Source organism: Mauremys reevesii, linkage group 2 (assembly GCF_016161935.1).
Source record: "Mauremys reevesii isolate NIE-2019 linkage group 2, ASM1616193v1, whole genome shotgun sequence".
In the NCBI taxonomy this organism is placed as follows: Eukaryota; Metazoa; Chordata; order Testudines; family Geoemydidae; genus Mauremys; species Mauremys reevesii.
The window spans coordinates 155,548,403-155,563,212 of NC_052624.1; the positions used below are offsets into that span (position 1 = coordinate 155,548,403).

The 14,810-nt window shown below is 50.8% G+C and overlaps 1 protein-coding gene across 5 annotated transcripts in view; it reads right to left on the bottom strand.

The window, feature by feature from the left end:
- The window catches only part of BMP1 (bone morphogenetic protein 1), an 88,518-nt gene extending 77,201 nt beyond the window's left edge, over positions 1–11,317 (bottom strand). For 2 of the 5 annotated variants that reach the window (XM_039524766.1, XM_039524765.1), the window contains exon 1: positions 8,574–8,848. In XM_039524766.1, the coding sequence (XP_039380700.1) occupies positions 8,574–8,712 (139 nt within the window). In that variant the 5' untranslated portion in view covers positions 8,713–8,848. Of the gene's footprint in view, positions 1–7,047; positions 7,070–8,573; positions 8,851–11,174 lie in introns of those variants that run through there. The other 3 variants (XR_005594105.1, XM_039524767.1, XM_039524768.1) reach the window with 3 other exon arrangements.
- Between the last annotated feature and the right edge of the window lie 3,493 nt (positions 11,318–14,810).

A 14,810-nucleotide genomic window follows, 5' to 3' on the forward strand; every position in this document is an offset into this window, starting at 1 on the left:
TGGCTCTTCGGCGGCAAGTCCCTCAGTCCCTCTCGGACGGAAGGACCTGCCGCTGAATTGCCGCCGAAGAATGAAGTGGTGGGGTGTAGAGCTGCCGCCGAAGTGCCGCCGTTCGCGGCTCTATTTTTTTTTCACCACCTGGAGCAGCAAAAACGCTGGAGCCGGCCCTGTTCACAGTCATGCTGGAAGGGCATAACGAGTGGGGTTCTGCAGGGATCGGTTCTGGGTCTGGTTCTGTTCAATATCTTCAGCAATTATTTAGATAATGGCATAGAGAGTACACTTATAAAGTTTACGGACAATACCAAGCTGGAAGAGGTGGCAAGTGCTTTGTAGGATAGGATTAAAATTCAAAATGATCTGGACAAACTGGAGAAATGGTCTGAAGTAAATAGGATGAAATTCAATAAGGACAAATGCAAAGTATTCCACTTAGAAAGGAACAATCAGTTGCACACATACAAAATGGGAAATGATTGCCTGGGAAGGAGTACTGCGGAAAGGGATCTGGGGGTCATAGTGGGTCACAAGCTAAATATGAGTCAACAGTGTAACGCTGTTGCAAAAAAAGCGAACATCATTCTGGGATATATTGGCAGGAGTGTTGTAAGCAAAACACGAGAAGTAATTCTTCCATGCTGATAAGGTCTCAACTGGAGTACTGTGTCCAGTTCTGGGCACCACATTTCAGGAAGGATGTGGACAAATTGGAGAGAGTCCAGAGAAGAGCAACAAAAATGACTAAAGGTCTAGATAACATGACCTATGAGGGAAGATTTTAAAAATTGGGTTTGTTTAGTCTGGAAAAGAGAAGACTGAGAGGGGATTTGATAACAGTTTTCAAGTATGTAAAAGGTTGTTACAAGGAGGAGGAAGAAAAAATTTTGTTCCTTAACCTCTGAGGACTGGACAAGAAGCAATGGGCTTAAATTGCAGCAAGGGAGGTTCAGGTTGGACATTAGGAAAAACTTCCTAACTGTCAGGGTGGTTAAACACTGGAATAAGTTGCCTAGGGAGGTTGTGGAATCTCTGTCATTGGAGATATTTAAGAGCAGATTAGACAAACACCTGTCAGGAATGGTCTAGATAATTAGTCCTGCCATGAGTGCAGGGGACTGGACTAGATGACCTCTCAAGGTCCCTTCCAGTTCTATGATTCTATGCCAGCAAAACTTTTAAATGTCGACCAGGCCTGAGTCTCTTGATGCCTCAGTTCCCCCCATCTGTGAAATGGGGAGAAGAGCAATTCCCTGCCACGCAGGGCTGTTGTGTCACCGTTACCAGGCTAACTGCACCTCGAACCCCTTCTGGCCTCTCCAAGGGCATCCCCTCTCAGGCCTCGGGCCATCACCTCTCTTTGGGTGGAATCACACAATTCTCTCACCCTCAAATTGGACCCTTGACTGCAGCCCCGGATACTAACTGTGATTGCCTCATCAGGCTTGACTTATGTTCAGTGCCCTCTGTTCTGTTCCCTCTGGTAGGCAGTGACCAAACAGCCTTCTTAAAGCAACATATTGTTTATTTACGCATGTCTAGTTTACCAGGTGTCTGTCCATCTTCCACATCTGGTAGATCTAAACTTCTACAGACACTTCAAGACATCTAGAGCAGGGGTCGGCAACCTTTCAGAAGTGCTGTGCCAAGTCTTCATTTATTCACTCTAATTTAAGGTTTCACGTGCCAGTCATACATTTTAACGTTTTTAGAAGGTCTCTTTCTATAAGTCTATAATATATAACTAAACTATTGTTGTTAGTAAAGTAAATAAGGCTTTAAAAATGTTTAAGAAACTTCATTTAAAATTAAATTAAAATGCAGAGCTCCCCGGACCGGTGGCCAGGACCCGGGCAGTGTGAGTGCCACTGAAAATCAGCTTGCACACCGCCTTTGGCACCCGAGCCATAGGTTGCCTACCCCTGCACTAGAGTCTGGGTGGTATACTCTGTTCTCTCAACTCACCAGGCAGTTTTCCCTGCCTGCTTCAGAGAGTGTGCCTTTAAATCCTGCTCTATCTTTTGATCAACCCCTTCCCAGGGATCAAGTCATTTTTTAACTGCCTATAGCCCTTTGATGTGTTACCTCCCAGTACTGGCAAAATAAACCTTGCAACTTCCTTGGAGACAGGCTAGGATCCTCCAAGCTAATAGCTTTCCCCACCATCAACTGTGTGCTTGGACATTCTTATCTGGGAGCTAGTGTCTTTTTTCGGCTGCAGCCCCCACTGAATTAACACAATACCCCTATCTGAATACAGTAGTTATACCAGGAGTCGGCAACCTTTCAGAAGTGCTGTGCCGAGTCTTCATTTATTCACTCGGATTTAAGGTTTTGCGTGCCAGTCATACATTTTAACGTTCTTAGAAGGTCTCTTTCTATAAGTCTATAATATCTAACTAAACTATTGTTGTATGTAAAGTAAATAAGGTTTTTAAAATGTTTAAGAAGTTTCATTTAAAATTAAATTAAAATGCAGAGCTCCCCAGACCAGTGGCCAGGACCCGGGCAGTGAAAGTGCCTTTGAAAATGAACTCGCGTGCCAAAGCCATAGGTTGCCTACCCCTGAGTTACACAGTCTTGCTCAATAACTAGGTTCACATATGCAGTCCGATAGTTATTACAGATGCTTCTCGTCTTTAGGACCTGCTAGATCCTTGCCATTAGGGCAATGTCCCAAGCAGCATCTGCTCGCAGCAGTGCAGGAACTATCAGACTCCAGGTAGCCCCAGCTTGGAAATCTGAAGCCACTGGGAAATGGAGCTGGGGGGGGGGGGGAAGGTGCAGAAGGGGTGCAAACAGGGATTTCCTCTCTGTGGGGAAGGACACATGCCAGAGTTACTGTCAGTCTCTCTAGAGCACCAGCCCAGGTTCGGGGAAAGAGGACATTTTCTTTTCTTCCCCAAGTGCCTCCTTCTTCCAGCCTATGGTGCTGCTTGCGCTCAGGCCCTCCTCTCCCAGCCGGAAACTGTTTGCCTGTGGCTGACCCCAGGAGACCTCATAATGAGTCAGTGCTGCCCGAGGCCTCTCAATCCATTCGCTCACTAGTCAGGGAGGTGCTGCGGCCCTGTCTCAAGCTGTGATAGTATCACATCTTCAAAGGGCCAGGCTGGGTCACTGCTTGGACTGGAAACCTCCAGGAAGTACATACGGCTGCTGATAGACCAGGAGGAGGCATTCTCTCCTCCCAAGCAATGCCTAGTATGATTCTAGGTGCTGCCTTAAAGATAAAAGCAGGTAAGAAATGCAGTCCTCAGGCAGATCAACCCCTGGAGATAACTGGTCCTTTCCTCTTCCATTCAAACAGTTCTTTCACCCACAAATTAAAGCCCCTTCAAATCTTTCCAATCTAGTTTCTCTTGCCGATCTCTCCCCTTCTGCTTGTGCTGCCTGCTGGATGCTTTGTTCTCTCCTTTCCCTCCTCTGCCAGAGAGGAAAGAGAAATCTGCAGGGAGTCTCTGTCCCATTCCGTCTCTAGCAGGCTGAAGCATCCTTCTTGTCCAAGTGCATTGCATGTGCTCCCTGTTCCTGTCCAGCAGCAGTGCTGGTTGATACGCCTCGGGAAGTCCTGCGTCCCTTTTGACATGACCCGCTGGCATGAATCAACAGCAGGAGGATTTCCCAAGCTGCTGGCAGTGCGTACAGAAGGGCAGATGGGAGGTGCAGCCAAGCCAGGCACGCAGCCCTGTGCTTCGCCATGGGAAATCCCGCCAGCTTGCCCCAGGATTAAAACCCCAGTGATCAAAATTCAGCACACACTAAAGCTTACCTATTATTAACCGCATTGCCACCACCATGCCCTCCCAAAGCTGCAAGATGAGAGCTGACCTCTCCCCAGTTCCGTTTATTATAGAATCATAGCAATGTAGGGCTGGAAGAGACCTCACAAGGTCTTCACCCCACAACCTACACCGAGGCAGGAGTAAGTCCAAGACCATCCCTGACCAATGTCTAGTCAGAGGACACTGCAGTGTGAAATGAGCTACGCCCATGCACTAAAACAAAATTCAAATGTCATGGTGTGAAATTCACAAGGCCTATGCAGCGCTTTAAATTTCCAAACAAAAGCCTCACACTGGCTTCTGCTCAGTGGGCACACTTCACCCTGGATGAATAAATGACAACGGTTGGAATAGGTCTGTGCATCATGATGATAAATACAACTGTAACAAGTGACTTCAGTTGACTCAACATGGAAACTGGAATTTAGGTCAAACCCTGCTCTCCTGCAACCAGGTGTGTATGGCCGAGATACCCAAGGTATGATCTGGGAAGTTCTTGCATAGGCAGATGGTGGAGTTCACTAACTATCCCAGTTATTTGGGGGATAATCCCTATCTCATTCCCGGTGATCAAGTATCCTACACACTTTGCTATCCTGGATGCTCAAAAATCCAGAAATCAGGGCCCTTGAAATGTCATCACACCCTGTCATATTGGAAGGACATTTTGACCAGCAAAGGGTCCAGTCTAAACTCCCGGAACAGAACGCCACTACACTTCAGAATGGGAAGATTCAAATCAGCCTTGACTCTGGGAAGCGGGGGAGGGGTCCAAAATCTGGACCCACGTTTTCCAGCTTTGCCCCTAAAGACGTCACATTACAGAGGTGGGGTTACTACAGCAGCACATCAGGCTGATAGGAACCAGTCACTCACACAGGACCAAACCCACAGCTACTGTCCCTCTCTAATGGCTCAGGAGACACCTGGGAGTTTGTTTTCATTGCCGAAGAGCTCAACAACTGTATATTAATCTCCCAAGGAGAAGCACAAACATTATCTGGTTAGCACTTAATAGGGCATTGTGTGTTCAAAGCTCTGTTGCAAATGTTAATGCAGCCATGTTCACAATAAACCAGTAAGGTCGGTCAGTATCAATATCCCAATTTCACAGCTGGGGAAACTGAGGCACATAGCTGCAAAGGGGTTTGCTCACGGCTGCACACAGCAAGTCAGTAGCAGAATTGGAAGCAGAATCCAGACCCCTATGGTCTAGCCATTAGACCACACTTCCCTCCCAGGGATAGCACCCAAGAATCCTGACTGCCAGTCCTGCTCACTCATTCCAGCCACAAGTTCACACTTCCATCCTAGACTTGGAAAGAGAACCCAGGAGTCCTGACTGCCAAACTCCTGCTTATTCCTCTAGTGTTCAACAGGAAACAAAGCGATATTTAGTTGACTTATAAATGGACTCTGTCACAAAAGATTGACTCAGTGGCAGCAGATGGGCCCCCCACAGGACTTGCTAACCCCATGGGCAAGCCACCCTATAAATACAGCAATTGTACAGAGCAGCATGTACAGAGATATACAAAAATTAAACAAAGCCCTACTAAAACAAGACACCTCACTGCACAAACAAGACACTGCACACTGCCCCAAGGGAGGGAACAACCCACATGTGAGGATGCCACTTAATGCCCGGCTGGAAGGTACTTCAGATAGGACAGTGTTGAGGGTGGTATGAGAACCTATACACAGTAAAAACAGAATAGATGGACACTGTTCTCCCGGCCCAACAGGGAGAGTGAATGCCACAGCTAAGGGCTCCTCTCCCTAGCGTTGCCAGCCCCCGGGGTTGAAATCGAGGGGGTGTTAGTCCGAGTGCTGCAGGGAATCCCGGTGCTTAGGACAGAACCCACAGCACACACAGACTCTGATGCAGCTCACTGGTCCTGGCAAATTACCAAAGGGCCCCTCAGCGCTGTGGAGTCTGGACTACTAACTGACTGAATTGGCCTTGTCAACACCGGTTCTCCACTTGTAAGGTAACTCCCCTCTCTACAGGTGCCAGTATATTTATGCCCGTATCTGTAATTTTCACTCCATGCATCTGAAGAAATGGGGGTTTTACCCACGAAAGTTTATGCCCAAATACATCTGTTAGTCTTTAAGGTGCCACTGGACTCCTCGTTGGTTTTGTGGATACAGACTAACCCGGCTACCCCTCTGATACTGAACAGCTAAGGAAGCAGCAGCTGCCGTGGCTCTGGATCAGAGCCGGAGAGGTTTATTTTGACAGGAGGTAAGGAGACGGACTGCAGGACCGGGGCCACTGTTTCCATCTAGGGAGTGGGCACAGCTGTGATGTGGGAGCTTTGATGCCAAAGCTGGCAGGACCACAAGCCTGGCTGCATTTCTCAGGAAAACGCCTATTGGCACCACAGCAGGGTCTGGGCCAGTACCACCCTGGGATGGGGGTGGAGGGAAGTTCTGCAGCAGGGAGAGATGGCAAGGGGAACGTTAGGGTGGCCTCAGGATACCCGTGGCATGAGCTGTGCAGTGAAAACCAAATCCATTTCTTAGCTATTCCCACTGCTCCTTCTCCATGTGGAATTTAAGGGAGCCACGGAATAATTCCAAGTGCCAAGGAGTCAGCTGTTTCCGGCTGCTCTTAAAGTCCTAGGAAACTTACTGCAGCTGGTGCCTTGAGAGAGGAAAAAAAAAAAAACCACAAACACACAGACTTTCCCAGAGCCTTGTGGGATATGTAGTTGGCCAGGCCAATCTTAGCAGAGGAACTGCTTCCCTGTCCTGTAGGAAGCAATGGGCAAGCTCCCATCTGACCCCCGGATCCTGAGACACACTTGAAGCTAATTGAGTGATAAAGAACTCTTCAGGATAGGGCCTGTGTTTGTACAGTGTCTAATGGAGCCTGATTCAGATTGGGGCCTCCGGACACAGCCACCATACAAATGGCAATAACTCAATTAGTCACATATGGATCCAATAAAGGTGGGGGGCAGGGCTCCAGCATGCCGCTCCGCATGTCTCTCACCACACAATGGACCAGCAAGCACAATCAGAAGGAACTCCTCTGGACCTACCTCTTGTCCAGACTGACCTCCATTAATTTAATCAACAATTAAACCCCCCTCTCCTACGCACATGCACAAGGTGATGAAGTGGAGGCTGAACAGAGCAGATTTAAAGGGACAACTGGTTCCTATGTCCAGAGCACAAGGTTAGGCTCTGCAAGACCTGACCTACTGTGTGACCTTGGGCAACTCATGGCTGCTCTCTGGGCCTCAGTTTCCCCTCCTACCTTTCATCACTCTTGTCTATTTCAATTGCAGGCTCTTTAGGGCAGGGAGCATCTCTCATTCAATACAGCACCTGGCGCAATGGAGCCCTGATCTCAGCTGGGGGCTGTAGGTGCTGCTGTAATTTAAATACCAACCCCTTAGCCATCTCCTGGCCTGGCTTGCTCAAGGAAGATAATAAACATCATTCTAATACAACAATAACCACAATTAGAGGGTGCTTTGTATGATCACAGTGATATACATACAAATTCAGGCTCTACTCCCACAATCCAATCTGCCCCAGGGGACCCCAGCACCCATAAGGATACCATTGTGGGTTTAGATTTTAAACTTTCTCTCTGTTGGTTGGTAAAGCATCATGCTAGACTGATTAATAATAATAAACAGTGAGATAATATTACAGTGAGATAATATTACTACTGAGGCTTTGTAGGGCTCTTTTCCCCATCAGATCTCAAAGCACTTTACAAAAGACCGTCCTCATTATCCCCATTTTACATATGGGGAAACTGAGGCACCAGCAGTGAAGTGACATGCCCAAGGACAGGCAGCAGGCTAGTGGCAGAGCCAGGAACAGAGCTAAGTCTCTGATCAAATAACATGTCATAATCACTAACTGAGATAACACTCCTCCCACCCAAAATCCCTCTTTATCAATCTTAATCCAATCCCCACCCTTATCACCACCAGGCTTTTCCGCTGTTGTTTCGCAGCGGTTTATACAGCTGCCTGGGAGAAGGAAAGAACAAAAAGTTTTGCAAACTCTTTGGGTCCCGATTCTCCTCTCGCTTACTGGGTTTTGGAGCAGGATCCCTCCCCCCTTCACACCGGAGTGAGACAGGAGTGAAACCGGTGTAAACGAGAAGAGACCTTCAGAGACCTTAGCCAAAAAGCCTTAGCTGCTAGTGGGCCAGATGTGCCGGGGACATGGGGGCGATCCGGACTGGAGGAGTTAGCCTCCTTTGACAGCTCCTCCTGGGAAGCGGGAGAGCCCTCCCCCGAGTCTCTTCCACGTCCAAAGTATAAACAGATGGATGGATGGATCCCCCCAGCGTAACCTCGTGGCAACTTCCTTCCCCGTCTCCCTTACATGAGGTATGCTCAGCCCCCCCTCCCCCAGCCAGACCCAAACCCTCCCCACAAAGAAACCCAAAACTCCCCGGGAGAGAGGGGAGGAAAAACTCGGGGGGGGGATTCATTTCCTGCAGCACAAAGTGGGGGTGGGGGGAACAACCCAGAAAACTCAAGTCTCCAGCCCCGGAGCTTTTCCCTGCCCGAGGCTGTGTCTGCCTGGGCTCTGCTCCCTCCCAGCCCCAGCAGCAACTTTGAAAGTGTCCCTGAAACACCCTCCTACGTCCCCTTTCTTTTGTCTGCAGCTGCCGTGCCAGCCAGGCAGTCTGCATGACCCAGGCTCACCCAGCCCCTGTCCTTCCATGGCCTCGCTGCCCCCACACAACCCCCCTGCCGCCCACCAAAGGACGCGGTTGCACAGGGGCTTGGGGGCCGGGGATCCCTTTGGCCCTACCAGCTTTGCAAGGATCCTTATAGTCAATGGGCTCAGTGTCTTCCTCTTCCTCCAGCTCATAGGTGTAATCGGGGAAGTCCAGGGCTCGTCCCAGCACCGCGAAGGACAGGAGCAGCCAGCACGCCCTGGCCCCGGACATGCTGGCTGGCGAGTCCCGGGCAGACGCGCCTCGGGACCGAAGGGAAAAGCGGAGCGGGAAGGAGGGGGAAGGAGAGAAGTGGAAGGAGATGGGAGGGTTTCCCCCCCTCGCTCTCGCTCTCTTTTTTTTTTAGGGAAATGAGAGCCGGTGGGGGCGGGTTCAGGCCGGGAGCTCAGCCCCTCCAGCCTGCAGAGTTTGCTCGCAGCCCTGCTGGGAACGGGGCCAGCCCGGGGTGGGGGAGAAGCGGCTCCCGGAGATGCTCTTGCATCGCCGCTCACCGGCCTGGGAGCGCCCTCCGCGGGGCCTCCGGGCACCCCTCGCCGCTGCGCTGGGATCGCCGCCCGCCCGGGGCTGGGAATGCCCGGCATCCCGCGGCATCGCGCCGCGGCGTGGGGCCGTCATACCCCGCCCCCGCGTGGGCACCGGGGGCCGGACCCGGGAGGACCCGCTGCTGTGCGCTGCCCCCTTTAAGTGGCAGGTTTCTATAGGGCGGCGGCGGGGGGGGAGGGGGTTCCAGACCCCCCCGCTGTGAGCTGATCTCTGAGCTGCGGGGCCCCGGGGATCCCCCTGCCATGGCCCAGTCCCCTCGCCCACCCCTTTGGATGCGGCTTCTTGCAGCTAAGCCCAGAGAAAAGGGCAACCCCAGGCTGCAGGGCTCCCAGCTGCCTGAGGAGCGATCAGGACAGCTAGGAAATGCTGCCCCCTGTCTGCTCCAGCCCTTGGTATGTTTACTGGGGAGGGAGAAGGACTGGGAGACTCATCCCCTGCTGTGATCCCAGGGCTGGTCGATGAGTGGCAGGGCTTGAGTGCCATGGGATAGACCCTAAAGCAGCTGCTTGCTGAGGAGGAAACTGGGAAGCCTCCTTAGCGCTCTGTTGGTTGCTTTTAATAGGGGCTTGCACTGGGGTCTCCACAGACAGGCATGAACCAAAACGCTCGCTCCAGCCATTCCCAGGATCCGAGCATCACAAGGGATTCTCCCCCTGCCTCCATGCAAAGAGGGTGCAAAATGCTGCTGGTGGTGTGAGGGGCAGTTCTGGTGGGCTGGAGTCTCACACTCACTTTTCACAGGTGTAAATGGCTACCGAACTGGGCTCACATCTAGCCCCCCGGGCTGGGAAGGGGACAGCATGCTTCCCCAGTGTCAGAGGAAATACAGGGAGGAGTGCTGCGCCCCTGTGAGTTCTCCTTCTAGGAATCTAGCCATTCCTCCCCCCCACAGGGGGAAGTCCCTCAGATGCCTGGCACTCATTTCAGTAGGTGTACTGAGCATGGGAAGCACAGTCTCTGCCCCGTGAATCTGTGTCACTCAGGGGCCTGGTCTGGAATGGGACCGGGGAGTTCATAAGAGTCTGATTTGGACTGTGTGAACCCTCGACAAGGAGCCGTCAGAGCTGCAGGGGGCTGCACCCTTTTGCACATCTGGCCCCGCTCACAGTTTTCTAGCAGCCCTTCTCACAAGGTGAATTTCATGCTGCTGAGATGTGCTGGCCTGACAACCCTGGAGCGGAACACCCTCTATCCCTGGAGCTAGCACAGAGCTGGGGCAAGCGTCCCCTGTACACACACTGGGCCCCACCAATGCTCTCAGCCTCGGAGTTCTCCCTCAGCCCACTCGCTCCTGGACCTCCCTGCTGGAGCCACCCAGGCTAAGCGGTGCCAGCTGCAGCAGGGGTTTCACCTGCACACGTGTGAGGTACACACTTGGCCCCATAAGAACCCACCAGCTTGTTCTGACATAAGGCCAGTACCTGTGCAACATGCTTCTCCACGCGGGACTGATGCACAGGGATGGACTCTGCCCACTGGAGACGGTGTCTGAGTGGCCAGGGGTGCTGCTGAGCCCCAGTGTTCAGCCAGGTTAACAGCAGGGAAATCACTGTAGGGTGACTGGTGTGCTGGGGGGAGGGGGACTGTATTGTGCAGAGGGAGCAGGGCAGGGGAATTGCTTGGTGGTGCTAGTAGATGTGTGCGTAGGGATAAAGCCAGGCCCTGGCAGCAGCCCCAGCAAGGAGAGATGAACAGCCTTTACATGTGCAGGGAGCTCCCTACATGGGAAGTTTGGCCCAGCACCCGTGTAATGGAGGTCTGTGGGCGACATCTACAGGTCAAGCCCTGTCACTTCAGGCCTCTCTCGTGGCTGGCAGCTGCTGGCTGGCTTGCACGATGACCCTGAGACCTCCTGTTGTCAGAAGCCCTTTGGAAGCTGAGCCCTGGGGAGCAAGCTGGCTGCAAACAGAAGGCCTAAGGAAGCGAGTACCAGGATGGCAGAGGGACAAGCAAACATTCCCTGTTCTGCTCCCAGATTGGGACTAGCCCCCTTGACTTGGCTGAGGCTTGGATCTCCCCAGGTTGTGCCCAATCTGCAGAACAGCAGTGGGGTTGTGCTTGTAGGTTATTCTCCACCCCAAGAGCAGCTATGACCAGAGGCAACACATTTCCCACTTTGAACAGATCCTTACCTTTCCTTCCTGCCTCTAGGACTTCCTTGGCTGCATGATGGGTCTGGCAAGATGTGCCATGCATCTCAATGCACTAGCAACTGCTGGAGTAGTAGAAACCATTAGCTGCTATAATAGAGCTTGTGCAGACACTTTTGTAACCTTTACCCTGGGCTAGGCCATAAACTGCAGTCTCTTCCCAGCAGCCCTGGATATCACACCTTTGATATGGTGAGTATGTGCAGGTGTAGGCTGTGTGTATATGGGCGGGAACAGTGGTCTCACTTATTAAGGTGTGTGTGAGGCTACTGTTTTATATATATATAAGTGCTTATGATGCTTGTGTGTAGGTGTGAGCAGTGTCCATATCTTTGCATTCACTAATTGCCCTTGTCTCTTTTACCTACAGAACACAACCCTGGCTGTACAGAAGACAGAAAGCAGAGTTATCTCTGTGAAGATGAGATGTTGTGGGAGTTTCTTCCCTGCAGTTCTCAGTGGAATTTCTACTGCCTGCTCCTCTGAGAAGGATTAGATCTCTGCCTGTATCAAACACTGAACACCTGCCCACAGAGCGGCTGGTGGTGCTGATGTGAGAGGGATGCCTTCCCTCTCACAACTATACTGTCTTGTTTCCAAATGGTTTGGCAGGGAAGTGTATTTAAAGTGGTTAATATTGTTATTTAGATTATGGGAACACACAAAGGTCCCCACTGAGCTCAGAGCCCCATTGCGCCAGGGGCTATCCACATAGAGAGAGACAGTCTTGTTCCCGGTCTTCCTTTAGCATCTATTCCCCCTCCCCCACTTCTCATTGTAGTCTTTTCCTCCCTCCCCTCCACTGGATGCAGAACACCATGTTTCCCATCCCAGGCCAAACGCAGCTGAGTCCAAAGGGTTAAGGGAGGCCTAGGTCTGGGAGCGAATTCAGGCAGCACTGGGGGGAACTGCTGCAATGCTGAGCAAGGCCGTGATTTGTGAGGGTTGGCCACTGGCCAGCACTGGGATCAGCCCAAGCAGTGGCCACTAGGTAGAGCTCCAAGCTTGCTATTGTCAGTAAAGGGCAGCACACATGCAGGGCTGAATTGTTACTAATTTGTATCACCATAAGTGCCTGGGAGTCTGAGTCCTGGACCAGGCCCCCATGGTGCCCAGCACTGTACAAACAGAACAGAGGGATGGTCCCTGCCCCAAAGAGTTTACAAAACCCATACAACTCCCTTAAAATCAATGGGCATGATGTGCATCCCCATGTTTTGATGGGGTAGGATAGACTAGGGGTTCTCAACCTTTTTCTTTCTGAGGCTCACCCCAATATGCTATAAAAATTCCATGGCCCACCGGTGCCACCACAATTGGTTTTCTGCATATAAAAGCCAGGGCCAGTGTTAGGGGGTAGCAGGGAGGGCAATTGCCTGGGGCCTCAAGGCCCATCTCCCCCTCCCCCCAGTGAAGCTACGTTACTTACCCTTTGGCTTCAGCCCTGGGTGGCAGGACTCAGGGCACTGGACTTCAGCCCCGTGCAGTGGGGCTTTGGCTTTCCGCTCAGGGTTAGATTCTGAGCCTGCTGTCCTGGCTGGGATAGGTGACCCGAGCTACACAGGAGGTCAGACTAGGTCATTTAGTGGTCCCTTCGGGCCTTACACTCTGTGTGCTGTGATGCACTATGCAGCATACAGCGTTCCAATTTGCTAAGGACTTTAAATGCACTGTGAACTGCTCTTGGCCCTTTTCCATGACGAGGCTCACAACAGTGCACAGTGGCATCACAGGGGCTTGGCTTAGCTGCCTGAACTCATCAGGTTCACTGACCACTGCTTCTGCTCTCACGTCCCTGAGGTGATGCTCCTATAGGACCCAATCCTGCTCCCGTTGAAATTGATGGCAGATCTCGCAGCGGGATGAGGATTGTCCCCAACTTGCAAGTACAAATGGTTTGGCAGGGAAGTGTATTTAAAGTGGTTAATATTGTTATTTAGATTATGGGAACACACAAAGGTCCCCACTGAGCTCAGAGCCCCATTGCGCCAGGAGCTATCCACATAGAGAGAGACATTCCCTCTCCCAAAGAGCTTGTGTTGTAAATAAGAGAGGAATCAGAAATGAAGGGACTTGCCCAAGGGCATCCAGTAGATGAGTGGCAGAGCCAGGCCTAGAAACCAGTTCTGTTGACTCCCAGTCCAGGGTCCTGGGCATTAGGTAATGCTGCCTCTCCGTTAAACAGTCAGGTTAATATTTTGCCCATTTGTGTGACAGTCTCAAACTCCTTTGCAAACATTAACATTCACTGCAGGTCAGTGTTGTTAGTCACAATACAGAGACTAGGACAGAGGCACAGAGAGGGCAGGGCCAGCCTCATTTTCAGTGGGCTGAGCACCCTCAGCTCCCCCCGATGCCAGCTGGAGTTGCATGTGCTCAACTCCTCTAAAAATCAGGCTAGAGGTATCTCAAGTTGGGTGCCAAAAATCTGAGGCCATTTTTGGACAAAGTGCCTGACGTTCCATAGTGAGTCAGTGGCAATGAAGAAGATAGAACTCAGGAATCCGGGGTCCCAGATTCCTGCTCTGGGTACTAGCTAAAACTTTCTTCCAGAGATGGGAATTGAACCCAGGAATTCCAGCTCCCCCTTCCTTTTCCTATCTGCCAAATAACATTCCTTGTCTCCTGTTTTCATTTCAGTAACTGTTAAATTCAGAATTCCTCTCATTCCAATTCCTTACTCAAACATCACTGCTGAGGGGGAAAGCCTGTCTCTTTAATAAATCACCTTTGCTGTATTTCCCCTTTGTTTCCCCCCACCCATCCCGGGGTAGATAATGTCAGGATATACACTACTTCAATTACACAAAAGCGCAGGTTAATTTTAGACCCAACATTTAGATTTTTGTAAAAATGAGATTTTAACGCTAAGTGCCATTAAAAAAAGTTTCCATTCAACAAAGAACCCTTTGAAAACAGTGGTTTTTTGTCCCCCCCTCCTTTCATGGTGTGCAACCCATACACTGCAACATTGGGCTCGTGCACGAGAACGCACAAGGGCAAGAGGCAAACCCAGTGTCATTGTCTGTGTAGTCTTGAGAGGAGACAAACAGCGTCTGCGGTGAAACGTTTCAAATGTAAAAGCTGAATGTCTCAGACACTTTACATGTTGATAACTTCAGGCTCTCTTAGGATTACAGGAAAAGATGTTTGGTTTCTGGACGCTATTGGGCCAAATCCTCAGCTGGTATAAATCAGCCTCCACCTATTGATTTCATAAGTGGCCTGGTCTCTCATTCTGATTGCCACTTAGGAGAACTGGAAATCTCACTGATCCTGTCCTGGAATTTCATTCAGAAGGCTTCATTCTATTCTTTTAGCAAGAGGTACTCCAATGTACAGAAGTGCCCTTTAGCAAGTCCATTCCTTAATTCTTTCAAGTGGGCTTGCTGGAAACTGGATATTCTGTACCCACAACAGGACAAAAATGAGAACCCCGCTGGCATTATAGAGTGAGTGTAGTGCCATGTGGCATCATGCGACCTGGGGAGGTTAGGTTGACCTCACATGTTCTCTTTAAGAACCAGAAAGCTAAAATCTGGGAAGTCCTTGACAGCCAGTCACTGGGCGGAATGTACTTTCTCCTGACGTAGCCATTTATTTATTTATTTATTTAAG